At 44.4% G+C, this 24,127-nt stretch overlaps 1 protein-coding gene across 2 annotated transcripts in view; it reads left to right on the top strand.

Annotated features, from left to right (window-relative positions):
- LOC120997815 (cysteinyl leukotriene receptor 2-like) overlaps window positions 1-17,845 on the top strand; it is a 103,136-nt gene extending 85,291 nt beyond the window's left edge. For both annotated transcript variants that reach the window (XM_040428107.1, XM_040428108.1), the window contains exon 4: window positions 16,628-17,845. In XM_040428107.1, coding sequence (XP_040284041.1) covers window positions 16,628-17,656 — 1,029 coding nt within the window. In that variant the 3' untranslated portion in view covers window positions 17,657-17,845. The remainder of the gene's footprint in view (window positions 1-16,627) is intronic.
- The last annotated feature ends 6,282 nt before the right edge of the window (window positions 17,846-24,127 follow it).

Below are 24,127 nucleotides of genomic sequence, written 5' to 3'. Positions count from 1 at the left end.
TTTCTAGAACTCCTGTCTGGTTTCAATCCCAAGGCCCGGATGCCTAAATGGTGGCTTAAATCCTTGGTATATATATATCTTCCTCTCGTATTAAATCCTTGCTTTTCTTTCTAAAGCATCTGCCCATCAGTGTTACTTATCTTTGCTTGGATGAGGAAGGACTGCGGGTTTCTCCCAGGAGGTGCTGTCCTGCAACTGGGGTGTCTCTACTGAGCTAATCCTAGCCTCAGGAGCTTCAGGTGGACGAAGTAACTCCTCTAGTCCCCTGGAATGAACTACCACTCCCCTGCCTGGGCCTTCCTATATATATCTAGGGCTCTCTGGCTCTCTCTAACGTCTGGGAGGCTAAACTGCACCCTAATAGGCCTGACACCCAGTTAACACAGGAAAATGCATACACATGACATTAAATGCAATCAGGACACATTAACCCCTTTTGTGCAGTGCCCACCTTTACCTAGTGGGACACTACATACCACCACGCTATAACGTTGCCCGTCCTCGGTGCAACATGGAGGGGCCCTGCCCGGCTGGATACTGCAGCCTGAAAGACAAAATAGAGAAACGGCATACATGGCAATTATCATAGCAACAATATAAAGATTGACAAACATGGTAACTGAAGGAATGGTGAAAAGGGGCGTCGTTCTCTTCTCTCAGGATGATGGAAGGGAACAGGGGCGCTGACCTGGTGTAGCGTATTAATAACCAGGATAGTCCATGAAAACATAAATAAACATAAGTCCTTGGAGGCTCAAAGGAACACATGAGTCCGTACCCAGGCTTGCAACACCCGTTAAACAGGGGTTTCCCGTGAGGGGCTACCTGGGCCCATGATGTAGTCCTCAAACCTCACAGGTGGGTGTCCCCTGGCAGAACGTGTAGACCTCCTTGGTGGCAGAGATTTTTCCTGCCTGGACTCAGGAAGATCAAGGGAGCTCACTGCCTCTGGAACTTCTTCAGGGGCTCTCGGAGGTGAAGTCTCCTGAGACGGGAGACCAACAGGAACAGGAGCAGGAACCAGCAAATTCAGACAAGGCGTGAGGGCCCAGTGGAGTGGCTCTTTATCATGGATCAAGTTCTCCACAGCCTGCATAGGGTCCATAGGTGGAGCCGGCAATTCTTCCTCAGAAGGCTCAGGCTCCATCTCCTCCGCCGCTGGTTCTCCTTCTATACAGGACTTGAGACGGTTCCTGTGAACGACTTGGGGACCCTTTCCTTCTCTGGAGACCTGGTAAATGTGGGCTGCAGCATTGGGTATGGCAGTAATAAGGTAGGGAATCCTTTCCCATTTGCTGTCCAACTTGCTGGTCCGGTGGTTGTTTTTCAACCATACCTTGTCTCCCAGAGCCAGGGGTCCCGCATGGGCAGTCTGGTCATAGTCCTTCTGCTGCCTCTCACGAACAATCTCCATCCGTTCTTGGACAATCTCCTTAGCATTGAGGAGACGCCTTTGATGCTCCACTACCCAATCGGTCCTGGGCAGTGGGTTGATTACATCCGGTACCTGGACACCCAGGGAGTGATCCGCAGGCAATCTCCCTTGTCGGCCAAACATCAAGTAGAACGGGGTGGAACCGGTGGAACAATGGATGGTGTTGTTGTAAGTGTACATGAGCTGCGGCAACAGAGTAGGCCAATCACCCCTCGTCTCAGTCCGTTACCTTGCGGATGATAGGCGGTGGTCCGGACTTTCTGGCAGTTGTGCAGCAGACACATCTCCTGGAACAGCTGTGACTCAAACGCAGACCCTTGGTCGGTGAGGATCCTTTCTGGGCAGCTGTAGGGCAACAGGAAATGCTTCCAGAACGCCTCCCCTGTGGTCTTGGCTGTCAGATCTTTCACAGGCACTGCTACGACAAACTTGGTGAAGTGATCAATTATAGTCATGGCATAAGTATACCCAGAGCGACTCGGCTCCAACTTCACATGATCAATCGCGACAAGTTCTAGAGGAGCTGTACTTACAATAGGATGGAGAGGCGCCCTCTGGTCATGGCGTTCAGTCCGTCCCACAGCACAGGCAGTGCATTCTCGGCACCATTTTTCGATATCCGCTCTCATCCCAATCCAATAGAATCTCCTCCGTATGGTAGCCTCAGTCTTTTGCACACCGAAGTGTCCGGACTGGTTGTGGTACATGTCCAGTACCAGGCTGGCATCCCGACGTGGCAGGAGAATTTGGTAAACTCTATCACAGGACACTGGATCCAGACTCCTTCTGAGCAACAGGCCTCTTTGAAGGAATAATTGGTGGCGATGTCTCCACAGTCTCACTAGTTCTGGGTCTGCACTCTTCCTGCGGATTCTCTCAGGGATTTTCCCACTGGTAAGGAAGTCGAGCAGTTCACCGAGGACTCTACTTTCGGACTGTAGCTTAATCCATCTTTCTTGATCGCCTCTGGACTCAGGATCATCTGATGAGGGAGGATCAGCAGCAGGGAGATTTTCAGTACGGATATTATCCTGCTGGGCGAATTTATTGTAGAATGCGGGCATTTCCACCTCTTCCCAGGCATCATTCAGCTCATCTGGGGCCTCTGTAGTGGGAAGTCGCGACAGGGCATCAGCATTATCATTGGAGCGGCCTGCCCAGTACTTCACAGTAAAGTCATAGTTGGCAAGGCGGGAGGCCCATCTTTGCTCCAGTGCCCCTAACTTGGCCGTGTTCAGATGCGCCAGGGGATTATTGTCCGTGAAGGCAACAAACGGTGTGGCAGCGAGATAGTCTTTGAACTTTTCAGTCACAGCCCACACTAAGGCAAGAAACTCCAGCTTGAAAGAACTGTAATTCTGGTCATTCTTTTCAGCTCCCTTCAGGGATCTGCTGGCGTAGGCAATTACCCTTTCTTTGTTGTCTTGCACTTGAGCCAACATGGCCCCCAGGCCTCTTTTACTGGCATCCGTGTAGAGGAGGAATGGCTTCTGATAATCTGGGTAACCCAGAACAGGGGGTTCAGTCAACTTCTTCTTTAGGAGTTGAAAGGCAATTTCTCGTTCTTGGATCCATTCAACAGGAATAGGAGTTTTCGGGCTCTTCTTTGGATGCCCCCTCAACAGTTCCTGGATGGGATCCGCAATTTGTGCGAAATGCGGGATGAAACGCCTGTAGTACCCTGCAAAACTGAGAAAGCTTCTCACCTCTTTCACGGTCGTTGAAGCAGGCCAGTTGCGGACAGCAGCAAGTTTATCAGGATCAGGCTGTATTCCTTCGGCACTGACAACGTGCCCAAGGTATTTGACCGCTGGTTTCAGTAGGTGGCACTTGGATGGCTTGATTTTGAGGCCATATTTAGCAAGAATTTGAAACACCTCACCCAGGTGCTTTAAATGGTCCTCATACGTCTTGGAGTATACAATGACGTCATCCAGATATAAGAGTACAGTCTCAAAATTCCTATGGCCTAAACAACGTTCCATCAGCCTCTGGAACGTTCCTGGAGCTTTACACAGTCCAAACGGCATATAATTGATTTCAAACAGGCCCATAGGTGTAGTGAAAGCAGTCTTTTCTCGATCTTCTGGGGCCATGGGTACTTGCCAGTACCCACTGGTTAAGTCCAAGGTAGAGAAATAGGCTGATGACCCCAGGGCAGTCAAGGACTCTTCAATGCGTGGCAATGGATATGCATCTTTGTGGGTGATTTGATTAATTTTTCTGTAATCCACGCAGAACCTTATGCTGCCATCTTTTTTTCGTACAAGAACTAGGGGCGCAGCCCAGGGACTATGGCTGTCCCGGATTATATTAGAGTCTTTCATCTCTTTTATCATCTCTTTCACGGACTGATAGGTAGTAGGTGGTATGGGTCGGTGTCTCTCCTTAATAGGAGGATGAGAGCCAGTGGGTATGGTGTGTTTGATTACACTGACCTCTCCGTAGTCCGTGGAGTGTTTGCTGAAGGCCTGGTGGTGCTCCTTCACCAGCTTCAGGACTCCCTCTATTTGCTCTTTTAGGGTGGATTCGTTCCCCACATGTAGTTCTTCCCACCAGGATGTTGTAGGGGTGCTGCTGCTCTGTGTGGTCTGGAACGCCTCCGTGGCAGGCAGACGAATCACATCCTGGAAAGACACTTGAAAAAGCTGAGCAACGGGGCAGTGTTTAAGGAGAGTAACAGGATGATCACCAAAGTTAATTAAACGGACAGGCACTTTACCTTGAGACATGGTCACCAGGCTCTTGGCTGTCCGTACGAAGGGATGATTTTCAAAGGGAATAGGTTCCACTAGGGCTTGATAGTCCTGGCCCTGGATCCCTAACACAGCACGGCACCACAGGATGATCTGGGAATTTGGAGGCAGAATTACTGGCCGGTTATCCCGGATCCGGACAGTGCAAATTTCTCCTTTCTTGTTGGCGAACCTTTGTTGAGCACACAGCACACTAATAGTCTTTTGAATAACTCTTCTGGAAGCAGGTGAGGCTGAAGATATAGTTTGATTCAATGCTTCAAGCACTTCGGAGTAGCAATTTTTTAGAATGTTAGTCCCTAAGATCACAGGGTGTCCTCCTTTATCTCCTGCTTGCACCACAATCACGCCTTGCTGTGGTAAGGTGACTTCTCCCACCTGAAGGGTAGGTTCCCAATACCCATGCACTTTCACTGGCTTACCGTTGCTGGCAATGATATCTAGCCAGGACTCTGGTGGCTGGGTGAGGAGGCTTGGATCCCAGAACTTGTCAAAGGCAGGCCGTTGAATGGTGGTGACCTGTGACCCAGTGTCCAACAGGGCTTCAAAGGGTATCCCGTTGATACATATATTGACTTTTGGACGGGATCCTACATACTTAGGCATCCAGCTTGGATCCTTTGGACCTACTGTTCTACCTCCCGAGGGGCGGTCCTCTGCCTCAGGGGTTGCCCGATTAACTGCCAGCACATTGATTCAGTATGTCCATATTTCTTGCAGTGGTGGCAGACAGGCTGTTTTCTACTTCTGGGCCTGTACCTCGGTCGCCCATCAGGCTCTTTTGGGTATACATCTCCATATGCAGGTGGGAGCCTTGGAGGAAAAGGACCTTCATCTTCTAGTAACAATGGTCTCTCCCATTCCTCTATCTTTTTGCACACCTTCTCCAGACTTAGAGTAAGATGGTTCACTTGCTCCATGAGGGCTGCCACTACATCTGTGACTGGAGCTTGGGTGGCCTGACTGACCCCTGCAGACCCCACATTAACAGTCTTTGGCTGACAAGCCTGGGGTTCATAGGAGGCTGCTGGCCCTGGAGCAGGGTTCTGGCCTAATATACTGATGGCCAATTCCTTAAAGTCCAGAAATGCACAGTGGGGGTGTTGAGCTGACAACATGCGTAGCTGGCCCTTTAAATGCTCATTACTTACGCCCACAATGAATTGCTCTCTAAGAGTCCGGTCCTGGTCCTCAGCTTCTTTAGGATCCACTTGGACTACCGCTCTCAGTGTCTCTTGTAAGGACAGGGCAAAATCGCGGAGCGACTCTCCAGGCTGCTGCTTTCTGCTGAAGAAACGCATTTTAACTTCTGACACCGTTCTGGCCTCAAACGTGGTGCCCAAGCGATCAAAAATCTGTTCCAGGCTACTTTTCTCAGAGCGGGGCCACGACATGACTTCCCTGCGGGCGGCCCCTTCCAACTGAGCTAGGAGGATCTCCATTTGCTGTTCGGCATTTATGGGATAAAGCCGGAACAAGGCCAGTATCTGCTCCCTAAAGTCCTTTAACTTGTGGGCTTCCCCTGAATAACGTGGGAACCAGGGGGCCCCAAAATAATACGGCATAGTTAGCGGCATCAGGCTTGGCGGTGCCGCAGCGGCAGGGGCCCTAGGGTTGTCTGGGGATACTCCAGAAGGCACGACTGGGGCCACCTGTCCGATTTCCTCAGGTGTAGACATTGTGTTGCTAGGTGGGTATGGCCCTTTAAATGTAGCGGAGCGGAGCGGACCGGAGCGGCAATGGTAATAACTTTTTTTTTTTTTTTCCAGAAAAGTCTTTGGCTACTAACGGGAGTCCCTCCGGTACCCTCGCAGGGGTCGGGAAGATTCCGGTAAGGTGATCGGGGGAGCCAGCAAAAGTTTTAAGTCGGTACTCACTCCGGTGGTGCTCGCTCCAAGTCTCGCGAGATGCGTGGCTACGGGCGTCGGACGTCCTGCGTACAGCGTCAGCAGGTGGGCGCGGTCTCTCGTAGCTCCGGGACTCAGGTAGGCGGCACCTTTTCCTCCAGACAGGGCGGAGTTCTTCCTCCTCGCCGGCTGGGTGATGACTCCACCTGGTTCTTTTCGCGCCAAAGTCCTCTTTTTCGCGCCAAACAGTTCACCGGGCGCACTTGCAATCCACCTCAGGTTTAAGTGGCAAAATGGCTGTCTATTCACTGACAGCAAGCGGTGGCTCAAATAAGCAGCAAACAGTCCAGAAAATATTATCTTCACACCGCTAATTAGCACAGTTCTTTGGCCCAGCACTTTTTTAATAAAACAATAGGGCTTAGTCACTTTAAGGCAATTTTCAGCACACAGTTTTATATCCGCAATGGCGCAGGAATGTTCCGTAAATCCTGTTCGGGGACGCCAATTTATGCAGCACGCCAGACCTGCAGGGTATAGCGAAGCGAGGTCACGGTTATGGGTAATCGAGCGTTGCTCACTGTATTGGAGAACCCTGGGCAGGCATGCAGCAGTGAATGAGAGGTAGACACAGTTCCTCTGGGGCACACTCGGTATGTAGGGACCAGGCCTGATGGTGGATGAGGTGCCCTGGATGTTACAGGTATTTTGAGTGCCTGGGGCAAGGTCCCTGTTGGATTCGTGACGCCAGTGCCTGTAACGGTGGCACACCGATTTATAGTTGGAATAACTGAGTTACACAGATGGTATAGTGAACCAAACGTTGCTTTACTGAACAGTCCAACTTTGTACATACAGATGGTAACACAGTCCTTTAGATCACAGCTTTACAAGCAGGCTTTATTCCACACGATGGCAGGTATTAATTATGCAAGATACTCAGAGGGTAAATCCACAATGCACTCAGAATCAGGTTGTACCTTTCCTCAGAAATAGCGTACACTGTCCTTTTCTAGAACTCCTGTCTGGTTTCAATCCCAAGGCCCGGATGCCTAAATGGTGGCTTAAATCCTTGGTATATATACATCTTCCTCTCGTATTAAATCCTTGCTTTTCTTTCTAAAGCATCTGCCCATCAGTGTTACTTATCTTTGCTTGGATGAGGAAGGACTGCGGGTTTCTCCCAGGAGGTGCTGTCCTGCAACCGGGGTGTCTCTACTGAGCTAATCCTAGCCTCAGGAGCTTCAGGTGGACGAAGTAACTCCTCTAGTCCCCTGGAATGAACTACCACTCCCCTGCCTGGGCCTTCCTATATATATCTAGGGCTCTCTGGCTCCCTCTAACGTCTGGGAGGCTAAACTGCACCCTAATAGGCCTGACACCCAGTTAACACAGGAAAATGCATACACATGACATTAAATGCAATCAGGACACATTAACTCCTTTTGTGCAGTGCCCACCTTTACCTAGTGGGACACTACAATATATATAGACTGCCATATGTACCTGCCATATAAACCAGCCTTACACTAGCCAGATCAGTGTACATCACTACAGCCCCTGTTTCGCCGCTGGACACTGCACCGCTCCGTGGTAAAAACTGCTCCAACTCCCCTCTGACCCCCAGAACCCACAAGCCCCAGAACTGGGACAATTCCATTTAGGAGTTTTCCAAGACTCAGGTGACCGGGGGGTCTATCTGCAAGATCCCTGATTCATTTATCCTCTCTGGGTGCTATAAGATATACACGGTTGTTTATATAAGGAACATTAAGATCTGCGCAACATCCACTCTGAAACTACCGTGTAAGAGGCCAAAAGGGGAAGGGAACAAAGGGGGAAAGGGAGGGGAAGGGAACAAAGGGGGAAAGGGGGGGGAAGGGGGGGGGGGGAGGGGAAAGGGGGAAAGGGGGAAAGGGGGGGGGAGGGAGGAAAAAAAAAAAAAAGGCTCCAAAACCATCAAACAGAAAGTCCATCGGAAGCTCTCCACCCAAAGGGGGCACTGTAAGGACGCAGCTTGATAAATATCTCAAAACCCCACCTCCATTACCCAAGACAAGGGGTAATCAGAAGCAAACATCACAGATGGGGGATCATGAAGAGAATGAAAACCCTCCAAACAAGGTGGGAGATAACCGGGCAGAAGAAGTAGATAACCAGATGAGTAATATTGATCATAATTAGCAGGTATATTGGAAGCAGTTAAAACAACCAACCAATCATTAAGTACCCTGACGACAACGGTGGCATCAGTGCAGACCGACATCGCGGTAATCCGGGACGATCTAAATAAAATGAGGCAGCGCGTTAAAGAGTACGAAACCCTGTCTATATAGCTGCAAAAAGAATCCAGCCAGATTAAAAAAAGGATGGCAACAGTAGAGAATGACAATAGGGCACTGAAGGAAAAAATGGCCGATTTGGAGGACAGATCACGGAGAGACAATCTCAAATTAGTGGGTTTTCCAGAAGGAGCAGAAAAAGATGACCCTATAGGTTTCATACAAAAATGGCTGTTAGATAATATAACAACGTCTGGAGCAGCTCCAGGACCCACAGTGGAGAGAGCGCACCGTATTCTAATAAGAAAACCCCTACCAGGGCTAGCACCAAGGCCCCTGTTAATTAAAATGACCTCCTCAAGGGATCGGGATAATATCCTTAGGTGGAAGAGAGAAGCGCAAACGGTGAAATACAATGATGCTAACATAGAGATATACCCGGATTTCTCGAAAGCGACGCAAGATAAAAGAAGAGAATATAAGGATGTTAAAAAGAGACTGATACAAGCCCAACTAAAATACTCCATGATGTACCCTGCGAAACTACGGGTCATCTACAAAGAAACCATTCAATTTTTCTCCAACCCAAGTGATGCAGCAGATTGGATGGACTCTCAGGGCATTAAATAACCCGCTCATCGTCGCGGTGGGGGAGAGCCGGGGGGGTCGAGGCAGGGGGGGGGGGGATAGTCGATAGTCAGAGACCTATGAGCCGCAGTTTGCGTCTCGCAGGTCAGAATGGGATTGGGGTTTGGGGGGTTGGGGGAGGGAGCTTCTTTCCGCGGGGGACTGACGTGGTGTTGAGGGTATGTCGTTGGTGGTTCCCCTGTCCCTCCGCTCAGTGCTGCCTTACTCTTCAAAATGTCTAGTATATTGACATGGAATATCCGCGGTTTTGCGGACAAAATTAAGAGGTGCGCAGTGTTTGATTTAGTTTCTAGACATTTACCAGCAATAGTGGCCCTGTTAGAAACTCATCTTACAGGTGAAAAAATAGCAGCACTGGGCGGAAGGAGATGGGCCATTCCTGTCACTCTATATATTCCAGGGGAATTAGTGTGTATATTCATAGACAGGTAGATTATGACCCAATAGAACAGCTAATCGATCAAGAGGGCAGGTACATTTTTTTGCACTGTTATTGGCAGGGGCAAAGGAGAATCATAGCGTTTATATACATCCCGCCCCCCTTTACAACTACTGTATTATGTAAACTGATGGACTATATTGCAGCACGAGAGGAGTGCCCGGTGCTGGTGATGGGCGATTTCAACTCGGTCATGGACATTAAAAAAGATAGGATCTCCACCATAACCAATTATGAATTAAATCTAGGATCAAGTACAGTGCTATCTAGAATTTGCACAGAGATGGCACTGGTTGATATATGGCGATCTCTTTACGGAAATAAGCAAGTATTTTCTTGCTTCAGTAACACATATAGGTCCATGTCCCGAGTTGATCTGGCTCTCGCCAGCCCCGGGCTCATCAATAGGGTAAAAAAAAATGAATTATGAAAGTCATGGTATCTCGGACCACAGCCCGGTTTTGGTAATACTGGACAGTCCTAAGAAACCAAACCCAAATAGAATTTTTAAACTTAACCCCCACTGGATGACATTGATAAGGAATCTAGATAAGATTAATGAAGAAATAAAACTCTTTTGGAGGGATAATGTTAATTCAACACATATCCATATGGTTTGGAACTCACTTAAGGCATACCTTCGGGGTATATATTCATACGAAATCAGGAAACAGAAAAATCTCTTTGCCCAAACTCAAAAAGAAATAGAAGGGAGGCTCAACCAGATAACGATTGAGATTATCCACGCAAACACCCCAGAAAAACAACTTCAACTTAAAAAAGCACAAGATGAATATAAACAATATCTACACAAAAAAGCACAGAATAAAATGTTTTTTTCAGGGTTGAGGAGTTTTAGTGAGTCTGGTAAGCCAAGCAGATTATTATCTATGATAGTAAAAAATCAAAGGGGAGGTTCCAATATCATTGGTATTAGGACAGAGGCAGGAAACATCCTACGAGACCCTGATGACATTCTTAGGGAATTAACCAGGTATTTTACGACACTATATCAAGCTGGGTCTAAAAATCAGGGAGGAAAAATAGATCAATATCTGGATAACATTGAGATCCCTGAATTTGACCAACAAGACATTGACTGGTTAAATAGACCTATACAACTGACTGAGCTACAGACTACGTTGCAATCTATCAAGGGCAACACATCCCCAGGGGTGGACGGTTTCCCATTTGAAGTATACCGGAAACACGAGGGAACGATTCTCCCCCAAATGTTGGAGGTACTAAATAAATCTTGGATAATGGGTTCACTACCACCCTCATGGATGGAAGCCACTATCACATTGATCCCCAAAAAGGGGAAGGATCCGCTGTTAGCTGCCTCCTATCGCCCCATCTCTCTGTTGAATACAGACTATAAAATTCTTGCTAAACTGTTAGCCAACAGATTAAAAACTGTCATACACAAAGTCGTCCATGTAGATCAAACCGGGTTCATTCCCAAAAGAAACATACAGGATAATATAAGGCGGGCCTTCCTGAACATCCAGACGGGGGACGGGGGGGACTGCTCCATTCTGTCTTTGGATGCCGCTAAGGCCTTTGACAGGGTGGAGTGGTCCTTCCTTTGGAGAGTACTATTGCGGGTGAAGATGGGCGAATATTTCTCTAGATGGGTTCGCATTCTGTACCAAAACCCGGTATCGAGGGTCCGAATAAATGGTGAATACTCTGCCCCTTTTCCCCTGAACCGAGGAACACGCCAGGGCTGCCCCCTCTCCCCCTTGCTCTTCTCACTGTTCCTGGAGCCAATTGCATGTAAAATCAGAACAGAGGTGGAAATATCGGGCTTCGGGTGCGAGGGAGAAGCTGACAAAATTAGTTTATATGCGGACGACATGCTGCTATTTTTGGGGAAGGGGTATACAGACTTGCCCAGGGTTATGGAAAGTCTGGATGAGTTTGGATCACTATCTGGATATGACATAAACTGGGAAAAATCAAAATTCCTTCCATTGAGACGCCCGGTTCCACGGGGCCACAATTTCCGGGTTAGTATATTGACCCCAGCAGACTCTCTATTGTACCTGGGTATCCAGATAGGGACCAAACTGGAACATTATTTGAAACTGAATATACTCCCAATAATAGATAAAGTCAGGGAAAAAATTAGAACATGGCTAAAACTCCCTCTGTCACAAATCAACCGAATAGCGCTTATTAAAATGACATTATTACCAATGCTACTATATGTTTTCAACGCTAGTCCAATCACGATAGAAGACAAGTTTTTCAACAAGTTAGAGACCCTCTTTAACCCCTTAAGGACTCGGCCCTATTTCACCTTAAGGACTTGGCCATTTTTTGCAAATCTGACCAGTGTCACTTTAAGTGCTGATAACTTTAAAACGCTTTGACTTATCCAGGCCGTTCTGAGATTGTTTTTTCGTCACATATTGTACTTCATGACACTGCTAAAATTGGGTAAAAAAAGTAAATTTTTTTGCATAAAAAAATACCATATTTACAAAAAAATTTGAAAAATTTGCAAATTTCAAAGTTTCAGTTTCTCTACTTCTGTAATACATAGTAATACCCCCAAAAATTGTGATGACTTTACATTCCCCATATTTCTACTTCATGTTTGTAGCATTTTGGGAATGATATTTAATTTTTGGGGGATGTTACAAGGCTTAGAAGTTTAGAAGCAAATCTTAAAATTTTTCAGAAATTTACAAAAACCCAATTTTTAGGGACCAGTTCAGATCTGAAGTCACTTTGCGAGGCTTACATAATAGAAACCGCCCAAAAATGACCCCATTCTATAAACTACACCCCTCAAGGTATTCAAAACTGATTTTACAAGCTTCGTTAACCCTTTAGGTGTTGCACAAGAGTTATTGGCAAATGGGGATGAAATTTGAGAATTTCATTTTTTTGCCTAATTTTCCATTTTAACCCATTTTTTCGACTAACAAAGCAAGGGTTAACAGCCAAACAAGACTATCTTTATTGCCCTGACTCTGCCGTTTACAGAAACACCCCATATGTGGCCGTAAACTACTGTACGGGCACACAATAGGGCGTAGAGGGAAAGGTGCGCCGTATGGTTTTTGGAAGCCAGATTTTGCTGGACTGGTTTTTTGACACCATGTCCCATTTGAAGCCCCCTGATGCACCCCTAGAGTAGAAACTCCATAAAAGTGACCCCATCTAAGAAACTACACCCCTCAAGGTATTCAAAACTGATTTTACAAACTTTGTTAACCCTTTAGGTGTTGCACAACATTTAATGGAAAATAGAGATACAATTTCAAAATTTCACTTTTTTGGCAGATTTTCCATTTAAATTTTTCTTTTCCAGTTACAAAGCAAGGGTTAACAGCCAAACAAAACTCAAAATTTATGGCCCTGATTCTGTAGTTTGCATAAACACCCCATATGTGGTCGTAAACCGCTGTACGGGCACACGGCAGGGCGCAGAAGGAAAGAAATGCCATACGGTTTTTGGAAGGCAGATTTTGCTGGACTGTTTTTTTGACACCATGTCCCATTTGAAGCCCCCCTGATGCACCCCTAGAGTAGAAACTCCAGAAAAGTGACCCCATTTTAGAAACTACGGGATAGGGTGGCAGTTTTGTTGGTACTAGTTTAGGGTACATATGATTTTTGGTTGCTCTATATTACACTTTTTGTGAGGCAAGGTAACAAGAAATAGCTTTTTGGCACAGTTTTTTTTGTTATTTACAACATTCATCTGACAGGTTAGATCATGTGGTAATTTCATAGAGCAGGTTGTCACGGACACGGCGATACCTAATATGTATACAATTATTTTAATTTATGTAAGTTTTACCCAATGATTTCATTTTTAAAACAAAAAAAAAGTTTTAGTGTCTCCATAGCCTAAGAGCCATAGTTTTTTCAGTTTTTGGGCGATTATCTCAAGTAGGGTCTCATTTTTTGCGGGATGAGATGATGGTTTGATTTGTACTATTTTGAGGTGCACATGACTTTTTGATCGCTTGCTATTACACTTTTTGTGACGTAAGATGACAAAAAATTACTTTTTTACACCGTTTTTATTTTTATTTTTCTACGGTGGTCACCTGAGGGGTTAGGTCATGTGATATTTTTATAGAGTCGGTCGATACGGACGCGGCGATACCTAATATGTATACTTTTTTTTTATTTATGTAAGTTCTACACAATGATTTCATTTCTGAAACCAAAAAAATGATGTTTTAGTGTTTCCATAGTCTAAGAGCCATAGTTCTTTCAGTTTTTGGGCGATTATCTTAAGTAGGGTCTCATTTTTTGCGGGATGAGATGACGGTTTGATTGTTACAATTTTGGCGTACATGCGACTTTTTTGATCACTTTTATTGCCTTTTTTTGGGAAGTAAGGTGGGCAAAATTTCAATTTCATCATAGTTTTTTATTTTTTATTTTTATGGCGTTCACCGTTCGGGTAAAGTAACATGACCGTTTTATAGATCAGGTCGTTACGGACGCGGCGATACCAAACATGTGTAGGGAATTTTATTTTTTTCATTTTTAATCAGTGATAAATGTGTTTTTTGATTTTTACTTTTTTTTCACTTTTTTTTACTTTTTTTTTGACCCAGACCCACTTGGTTCTTGAAGATCCAGTGGGTCTGATGTCTGTATAATACATTACAGTACAATATATATTGTACTGCACTGTATTTTACTTACACTGAACAGATCTATGCTTTCAGCACAGATCTGTTCAGCACCATGGACAGCAGGACGCCTGAGACGGCGTTCTGGTGCCATGGGAACCTTTCCCGTCTGCCACAACTTCGCAGACGGGGAAGGGTGAGGACGGGGCTGTCGGGGGGCTGTCTGGGGGCTCTCTTCCTCACCATCGGGGGGCTGCAAAGGCACAGCAGCCCCCCGATCGGAAAGGGAGGGAGCTCCCTGAGCTGTTAACATTTTCCATACAGCGGTCCGTACGGACCGCTGTATGGAAAGGGTTAAACAGCTGACATCGCATCGCCGATGTCAGCCGTTTATACCAGGGTGCCAGCAATGTGCTGGCACCCTGGTATACCCACTGAACACCAATGAATTTTCAAGGGGAGGCGGGCGGGGGATCGCGATCCCGCCTGCCGCACTGCCCGCCTCCCGCACCGCCCGCAACCCTCCCCCTGCACCTCCCACTGGGCTAAAATCACTCGGGGGTGCAGGGGGGGGATACAGATAGATTTTGGGCACAATAAAGTTTCTGATCCTCGCGGTCAGGGACCGCGGGGATCAGAAACTGCAGAAATCGCAACAAACCGCAGGTCTGAATTGACCTGCGGTTTGTTGCGATCGCCGACATGGGGGGGTCACGGGACCCCCCCGCGCATTTAGCCTAGGTGCCTGCTCAATGATTTGAGCAGGCACCGTGTTCCGATCACAGCCGGCCGGGCGGCAGTGATCGGAACAACACATGACGTACCGGTACGTCATGGGTCCTTAAGGACTCGGGAAACATGCCGTACTGGTACGTCATGCGTCCTTAAGGGGTTAACGAACTGATATGGGGCAGCAAACGAGTCAGAATTAAGATTCAGTATCTGTATAAAGAAGAGGGTGGAATGTCCATCCCTTTTTTAAAAGGATATTACCTAGCTGCCCAACTGAGATGGTGTGTGAGGAATCGGAGGAATAAATGCATCTGCCTTCTTTTTGGGGAGCATTGTAGACCATGGTCGGATCTTTTTCACATTCTTGAAACTGGTATTCTTAAGAAGAAAACAATAATAAACCCGTTTTGTAGAATGCTTGGGTATATTTGGCAACAAATTAGAGACATGGCGGGTGTATCTGAAGCAGTTCAGTACACCCCATTGTGGGGGAACGCACACTTACCACAAGTTATGCAACTAGGCCACGCTGAATATTGGGAAACACATGGGATATATTTAATTGCACAAGTTTTTCATCAAGGACTGATTAAGCCCTTAAATGAAATATTACCAGATATCACATTAGGATTTATGGATAAATTTCAATATGAACAATTACATCATGCCATATACCACACGGAGAATAAGAATTATTTGAAGATAGTAAGGAACACTTTTTTAGATTTCTGTCAAGATATGACATTTAACACCTCCATATCACAGATGTACGTTAAGTTAAAATATGAACACACAAAAACGATCACATTTAGGGGTGAGGCTAAATGGGAAAGGGGAACCGATTATGTGGAATACTGTATATAGAAATATTAAAAGATCGACCGTGTCACCCGCACATGCATGGATCCTTTTGAAGATCATACACCGCCTCTATTATACACCAGCATTACTGCACACCTTTTATAAAGATAGGAAACAGAACTGCTACAAATGTAACAAAGACAGAGGAGATTATAAACATCTGCTGTGGGAATGCCCAGGGATAAATGAATACTGGATAAAAATATTTCGGAAACTGCAGGACCACTCACCTATGAAGTACCAGGCATGCATTGATTACGCCATCCTGGGTACATTCCCAGAGACAGTTGAAAATAAAATTGAGCAAATACTGTGGTTTCGGGGCACCGCACTAGCCAAAATAATAATTGTGAAACACTGGGGCACCATGAAATACCCCAGTTTTCAGGAGTGGTTGGAGTGGATGAATAGAGTTAGGCAGTATGAACATATTCTAGCCCAAACAGCAGGGAAAAGGGCAATCTGGCTACGGATCTGGGGAAACTGGAAATAACGACAGCCGATGTAGATACGGCGGCTTTGTGGAGGAGAGGGGGGGCAACTGGCAACTGGAAACAATGACAAAGATGCAGACAAGGCAGTCCCGCGGAAAGAAAAAAGGGGGGGGGGTAGAGGGAGGGATAAGGGGGGTGTATAAATAAAATGGAAATTCAGCACAGGATTAGATTAATGTATTAATGTATTCCTACTTTATTGCTTTGTGATTTTGAAATAGAAGATTGTTATACACTATTTTTTTGGAAAATAAAATATATTAAAAAAAAATATATAAAAAATCAGGCAAAAAAAAAAAAAAAAGAAAGTGACCCAGCATTGTGCTAAGAGAATCAATCACTAATTTATGTTGCCCTTAGTTAGGACACCATAAAACTGGTGACAGGTTCCCTTTAAGGGCATGTTTAAACAGTGGATTAATGGGAAACATGAGCAATGTTATGTATAGCCCAATCAGCGCTATGTCTTCTTGATGCCTGACATTAGCAGAACATTCAATATGATGTACCTTTTCTGTCTTTCCAGATGAACAGCAGTGAAGCAGACACCGTACATCCTTGTCCCATAGAAGATGATTATAAGCATGTGGTGTATACAGTTGTCTACATTATAGTTTTTCTCAGCGGGTTGCTCTTTAATGGGGCTGCTGTGTATGTTTTTTGTAAGGTCAGGAAAAAGAAAGGACTATCAACAATATGCCTGCTAAACCTTGCAGTGGCGGATCTTCTGTTTATATTTTTCCTGCCTCTGAGGATAGCCTACTATCAGATGGATGGGACTTGGATTTTTGGCGACTTACTGTGCCGTGTTACTACATTCTCTTTCTATTTCAGCATGTACTCCAGCATACTTTTCTTGGCTTGTTTGAGCATTTTCCGCTATATGTCAGTGGTGCACCCAGAAACAATAAAAGTTAAGACAGCCATTAAGGTCTGTGCTGGTGTCTGGGTTTTTACAGGTCTAAGTACAATGCCCTTCCTATTTTCTGGCATCACTGTCCGGGAAAATGTCATAAGGTGCTTTGAACCTGCTGTGATGTCAGCATGGAAGAGGGTCATGTATATGAACTACTATGCCTTGGTTGCTGGATTTATACTCCCTTTTCTGGCCATTGTAGTGTGTAATGGGTTGCTCATCAGACATATTGCGACCATGCCAATGGAGAAGAAAACCATTAGAAAGCAAATTACTATGATAATCTTAGTTTTATTGGTTTGTGGTGTCTGTTTTTTGCCATACCATATTCAAAGAACGGTGCACCTAAATTACTTGGTTCATCATCCAGACATATGCACCTTACATGAGGTTCTTCAGAAAACTGTTGTTACAACACTGTGTTTAGCTGTTCTGAATACCAGCCTGGATCCTCTCTTATATGTATTTGTAGGCCATGGTTATAAATCGTGGCTGCTGTTACTATGCATGCCCAAAAGGACTACCAATGTAAGACCCTCATCTACTGACTCAAGTGGTATCAATGAAGCAATGGTAGACGAAGTACCAATGAATGAAAACGTTCGAAGATCAACTAATGAATTACTGCCAAAAATGTAATACTTATTTGCTAACCTCTAACCTATCTATACGCATGCAACATTATTTTGTATTATATTTTTCCTGCTGAACTAATGAATAGTGATGAGCGGCAGGGGTCATATTCTAATTCGTGATATTTCACAAATATTTTGTAGAATATTCATCATATATTCCCGATTTTGTATATTTGTTATATTCGACATCGAATATTACGCGCTCAATACAGGCGTGGGCCAAAAATGAATATATAGCACTATAGAATAGTGCTATATATTAGTTTTTATGAATATTCGTCATTTTTTCTATCTGAACACATGATTCCTCCCTGCTTCCTGCTTGTGGGCCAATGAGTCATTGGCCCACAAGCAACTTAAGCAGTGAGGAATCATGACTTCAGATGAAAGAAAATGATGAATATTCTAAAAAAAACTATATATAGCACTATATGGAATATCTATATTCAATCTAGTGCTATACAGTTGCAAGCAAAAGTATGTGAACCCTTTGGAATGATATGGATTTCTGCACAAATTGGTCATAAAATGTGATCTGATCTTCATCTAAGTCACAACAATAGACAATCACAGTCTGCTTAAACTAATAACACACAAAGAATTAATGTTACCATGTTTTTATTGAACACACCATGTAAACATTCACAGTGCAGGTGGAAAAGGTATGTGAACCCTTGGATTTAATAACTGGTTGAACCTCCTTTGGCAGCAATAACTTCAACCAAACGTTTCCTGTAGTTGCAGATCAGACGTGCACAACGGTCAGGGGTAATTCTTGACCATTCCTCTTTACAGAACTGTGTGAATCGCTTTCTTGAGGTCATGCCACAGCATCTCAATCGGGTTGAGGTCAGGACTCTGACTGGGCCACTCCAGAAGGCGTATTTTCTTCTGTTTAAGCCATTCTGTTGTTGATTTACTTCTATGCTTTGGGTCGTTGTCCTGTTGTAACACTTATCTTATGTTGAGCTTCAGCTGGTGGACAGATGGCCTTAAGTTCTCCTGCAAAATGTCTTGATAAACTTGGGAATTCATTTTTCCTTCGATGATAGCAATCTGTCCAGGTCCTGACGCAGCAAAGCAGCCCCAAACCATGATGCCCCCACCATCATACTTCACAGTTGGGATGAAGTTTTGATGTTGGTGTGCTGTGCCTCTTTTTCTACACACATAGTGTTGTGTGTTTCTTCCAAACAACTCAACTTTGGTTTCATCTGTCCACAGAATATTTTGCCAGTCTTACTGTGGAACATCCAGGTGCTCTTGTGCAAACTGTAAACGTGCAGCAATGGGTTTTTTTGGACAGCAGTGGCTTACTCTGTGGTATCCTCCCATGAAATCCATTCTTGTTTAGTGTTTTACGTATTGTAGATTCGCTAACAGGGATGTTGGCATATGCCACAGACTTTTGTAAGTCTTTAGCTGACACTCTAGGATTCTTCTTCACCTCATTGAGCAGTCTGCGCTGTGCTCTTGCAGCGATCTTTACAGGACGGCCACTCCTAGGGAGAGTAGCAGCAGTGCTGAACTTTCTCTGTTTATAGACAATTTGTCTTACCGTGGACTGATAAACAGCAAGGCTTTTGGAGATACTTTTATAACCCTTTCCAGCTTTATGCAAGTCAACAATTCTTAATCGTAGGTCTTCTGAGAGCTCTTTTGTGAGAGGCATCATTCACATCAGGCAATGCTTCTTGTGAAAAGCAAACCCAGAACTGGTGTGTGTTTTTTCATAGGGCAGGGCAGCTGTAACCAACACCTCCAATCTCATCTAATTGATTGGACTCCAGTTGGCTGACACCTCACTCCAATTAGCTCTTGGAGATGTCATTAGTCTAGGGGTTCACATACTTTTTACACGTCCACTGTTAATGTTTACATGGTCTGTTCAATAAAAATATGGTAGCATTTAATTCTTTGTGTTTTATTAGTTTAAGCAGACTGTGATTGTCTATTGTTGTAACTTAGATGAAGATCAGATCACATTTTATGACCAATTTGTGGAGAAATCCATATCATTCCAAAGGGTTCACATACTTTTTCTTGCAACTGTATATACGTTTTTTAGAATGTTCATAATTTTTTTCCATTTGAAGGGAACACATGATTCCTACCTGCTTCTTGCTTGTGGGCCAATGACTTCATTGGCCCACAAGCAAGAAGCAGGGAGGAATCATGTGTTCAGATGGAAAAAATGAAAAATGTTCGATATAACGAATATATAGCACTATATTCTAAATATTCGCAAATTCTCGAAGTGCCGATATTCGCGCTTAAAATTAGTTATGCGAATATTCACGCTCAACACTACTAATGAAATAACAAAGATTAATCATTTACAAAGTGTTAATAGTAATTACAATAAGCAATAAAGGCTACAATGCAAATATATAAAATAGCAAATGGGTTAACCTGACAATTCCAAATTAATTGTCTTTTGAAGATGTGTGTTTCGATGCCAATAAAGGGTGGCTATTATTATTATAAATGTATCTCATTTTGTATTTCTTATATATGGTTATTAAGATTTTTATTTTATTTTTTTCATTTTCTTAACATGTCTGTAGCATAGCAAGAAATGTATTGTGCTGCACACTTCACCTATAGTCCCCCTTTTCGCATTACTTTGTTTAGGGTCTTCATAGACCACTTTCACATAGGAAGCATTTGGTAATTTTTTGCACCAATATTTGTAAGCCAAAACCAGGAGCAGGTCCAAAACACAGAAGAGGTAAAACTATTTTCTCTGTAGGTTCCAGTCATGGTCTTGCATAATTATTTGTAAGCCAAAACCAGAAGAGGGTCCAGCACACACAGAAGGTACAACTATTTTCTTTGCAGATTCCAGTCCTAGTTTCGACTTACAAATATTAATGCACAATACTGACAATGTGAAAATGGCCTAAGTCTGCTGGCCCCAAGTCTTAAAGTGTAAATGCCATGTAGTGATGAGCGAGCACCAAAGTATTCGGGTGTTTGGCCCGAACACATTGCTATATTCGTGTGCTCGGCCAAGCACCCGAGTATAATGGAAGTCAATGGGAGACAACCAGGCACCCCCTGCTTGGAAAAGAAGAGGGTGTCTACTTCATAAAAAAAGGTTAGAAATTGATGGAAACCCCATCAAAATGGTTTGGAAACAGCATTAAGAGGATAGCTGGATACATCTTAGACTCCTATTATGTATGACATACAATAGACAACCACACAAAGGCTGTATGCCAAAAGCCAGGTATGTGCAAGCCATCAATCCATCCATGAGACAGATGACAGGTTTAGTCAGCATACCTTACATACTTGTGTACTATGAGATATTCCAAACCAGCTCTCATCTGACTTAGAACCAGTAAACCTCAAAGTTATTCTGCATCTGTTGGATGGCTTGGGTGGACCTGCACACCTAGATCAATATCATTAGGGCGACAAAAGGTTTTCTGATTGTCCAAACATAATATTCAATAACCTTTCTATACAGTTTTGTCATGTAAAAACGAATTTGCATAAACATGAGTATATGGGAAAGACATGCAAATGAGCAGAATCTGCCTTGTTTTTCAGCTGTCATAAGACTACCAATAGATGGCGCTATTGAGTTATGAACAGCGCCCTCTATTGGTTTTACAGTCTTATGACAAGACAAATATTCTTGTCAGAAGACTATGAAACCAATAGATGGCGCTATTGAGTTATGAACAGCACCCTCTATTGTTTTCATAGTCTTCTGACAAGAATATTTGTCTTGTCATAAGACTGTGAAACCAATAGAGGGCGCTGTTTATAACTCAATAGCACCATCTATTGGTTTTCATAGTCTTATGACAGCTGAAAAACAAGGCAGATTCTGCTCATTTGCATGTCTTTCCCATATGCCCATGTTTATGCAAATTAGTTTTTACATGACAAAACTGTATAGAAAGGTTATTGAATATTATGTTTGGACAATCGGAAAACTTTTAGTCGCCCTAATGATATTTATCTATGTGTGCAGGTCCACCCAAGCCATCCAACAGATGCAAAATAACTTTGGGGTTTACTGATTCTCAGTCAGATGAGAGCTGGTTTGGAATATCTCATAGTGCACAAGGCTGCCATTGTAAGGTATGCTGGCTGTTATCTGTCTCATGGATAGATGGATGGCTTGTATATACCTGGCTTTTGGCATATAGGCTTTTTGTGGTTGTCTATTGTATGTCGTACATAATAGGAGTCTAAGATGTATCCAGCTATCCTCTTAATGCTGTTTCCAAACCATTTTGATGGGGTTTTCATCAATTTCTAACCTATTTTTATGAACCAGACACCCTCTTCTCTTCCGAGCAGGAGGTGCCTGGGGTTCTCCCATTCACTTCCATTGTATTAAATTGTATTCGAGCACCCAAATTATTCGACCGAGCACTCGGATCTGCCGAGCATAGCGAAGCTCGAGCCGAACAGTAGTTCGGCCGAGCATGCTCGCTCATCACTACCGTCATGTTTTCATAAAAAAAATCAAAAAATTTTGCATATGTTACTGCTGCTGCAGCATTATGCATAGAGCAATCTTTAGTTTTTTCACATACCACTGTTTTCTTTAAGTTTTTCCCTTAGTTACGGCTGTTTAAACCTCTACAATATGAGGACCTTCTCAAGATGGCTCCTCTGCCAGTTCTCTGAGGCCAAAACTGCTTTCCCTCACTTCATATACACATTTGCTGTAGCCAGGAGCAACCTGCCAGCCAATAAGATTAGATTACTGAGAGACACGCCTCCTTACTCTGAAGCCTAATGCAGGCATGCAGGGTGAAGAACTGCCCCCTCCGTCTTTTTAGCTGGAGACAGACAAGCCATAGTAATTGTCTTTTAAAGAGGTTGTCCGGTCCCAAAATCTAAATTCTTTTTATGTGCTCCTAACACCCCTCACCATGCCTACATATGCCCCCAATACCTGTTTTCATGTTTGAGCTTTCCTTCCCCCCCAGGAAGACATCACATTATCCTGGCAGATCTGTTTACTTTCTCCCCTTCTTGTTTTGTTGAATACATAACTTTATTGATACACAAGCCTGGCTGCACTGCACAGAGATGAGTCACAGGCTGGACACGCCCCCCACTCTGCTCTGCATGCAGCTCCTACACCCACTACAACTCCTGTGTCCATCTTTCTGCACACAGACATGATTCTACTTCTCACTCAGTGTCTAAATCCCATTACTGACAGTCCACAGGCTCTTCCCTCACCATCTCCATAGTGTAATAAACAGCTGAAAGCAGCAAGCACACCCAAACACATCTGTATCTAATCCTATCCTGTGTGATACAGCCCGCTGAGCTGTGTATCTAAACTCATCACTGACCGTCCACGGGCTCTTCCCTCACCATCTCCAGAGTGTGATAAACAGCTGGAATCGGCAAGCACGTCCAAACACATCTGTATCTAATCCTAACATGTATGTGTGCCTCATACAAAGCCTGTTGTGTGCGATACTGCCTGCTGAAGTGTGTATCTAATCCCATCTTCTATGATACAGCCTACTAAGCTGTGTATCTAATTCCATTTTGTATCATACAACCTGCTGAGCTGTGTATCTAAACCTTTATACACACGACCATGTCCATTTTGCGATCCACATTTTTTGCAGACCCATTGAGTTCTATGGATTTGAGGTCCTCATTTTGAGGACCAGAATCAGGCATGTTCTGTCTTTACTGGAACTGACATACCGATGTAAAAAACACACTGATGATGTCCATGCGCTTTCCACATCCATATGTCAGTTCTGCGAAAGATAGAACATGTCTTATTCTGGTTCTCATAATGCAGATCTAAAACCCATAGAACTCAATGGGACTTAAAAAAAAAATGTGAATCACACACGGACAGTATCCTTATTTAGTCGATCGGCACCTTGCAGACCGCAAAACCGAAACGGTTCTGTGCACGAGCCCTATAACTTGTACTCAGCACCCATAACAATGACATCCACAGCACCCCCATAACAGTGATGTCCACGGTGCCCCCATAACAGTGACGTCCACAGTGCTCCCATAAGTGTCATCCACAGTGCGTCCATAACAGTGACATCCACAGTATTCCCATAACAGTGTCATCCACAGTGTTCTCATAACAGTGACATCCACAGCGCCCCATAACAGTGACATCCACAGCGCCCCATAACAGTGACATCCACAGTGCCCCCATAACAGTGACAACCACACTTCCCCTATAACAGTGCCATCCACAGTGCATCCATAACAGTGCCATCCACAGTGCGTCCATAACCGTGTCATCCACGGCGCCCCCTAAACAGTAAAGTCCACGGTGCCACCATAACAGTGACGTCCACAGTGCTTCTATAAGTGTCATCCACACTGCCCCCATAACAGTGCCATCCACAGTGCGGCCATAACAGTGCCATCCACAGTATTCCCATAACAGTGCCATCCACACTGCCACCATAACAGTGACATCCACAGTGCGTAGATAACAGTGCCATCC

Source organism: Bufo bufo, chromosome 4 (assembly GCF_905171765.1).
Source record: "Bufo bufo chromosome 4, aBufBuf1.1, whole genome shotgun sequence".
Taxonomy (NCBI): Eukaryota; Metazoa; Chordata; class Amphibia; order Anura; family Bufonidae; genus Bufo; species Bufo bufo.
The sequence above is the reverse complement of the archived record's forward strand: the minus strand, read 5'-3'. Positions and strand labels throughout refer to the sequence as shown.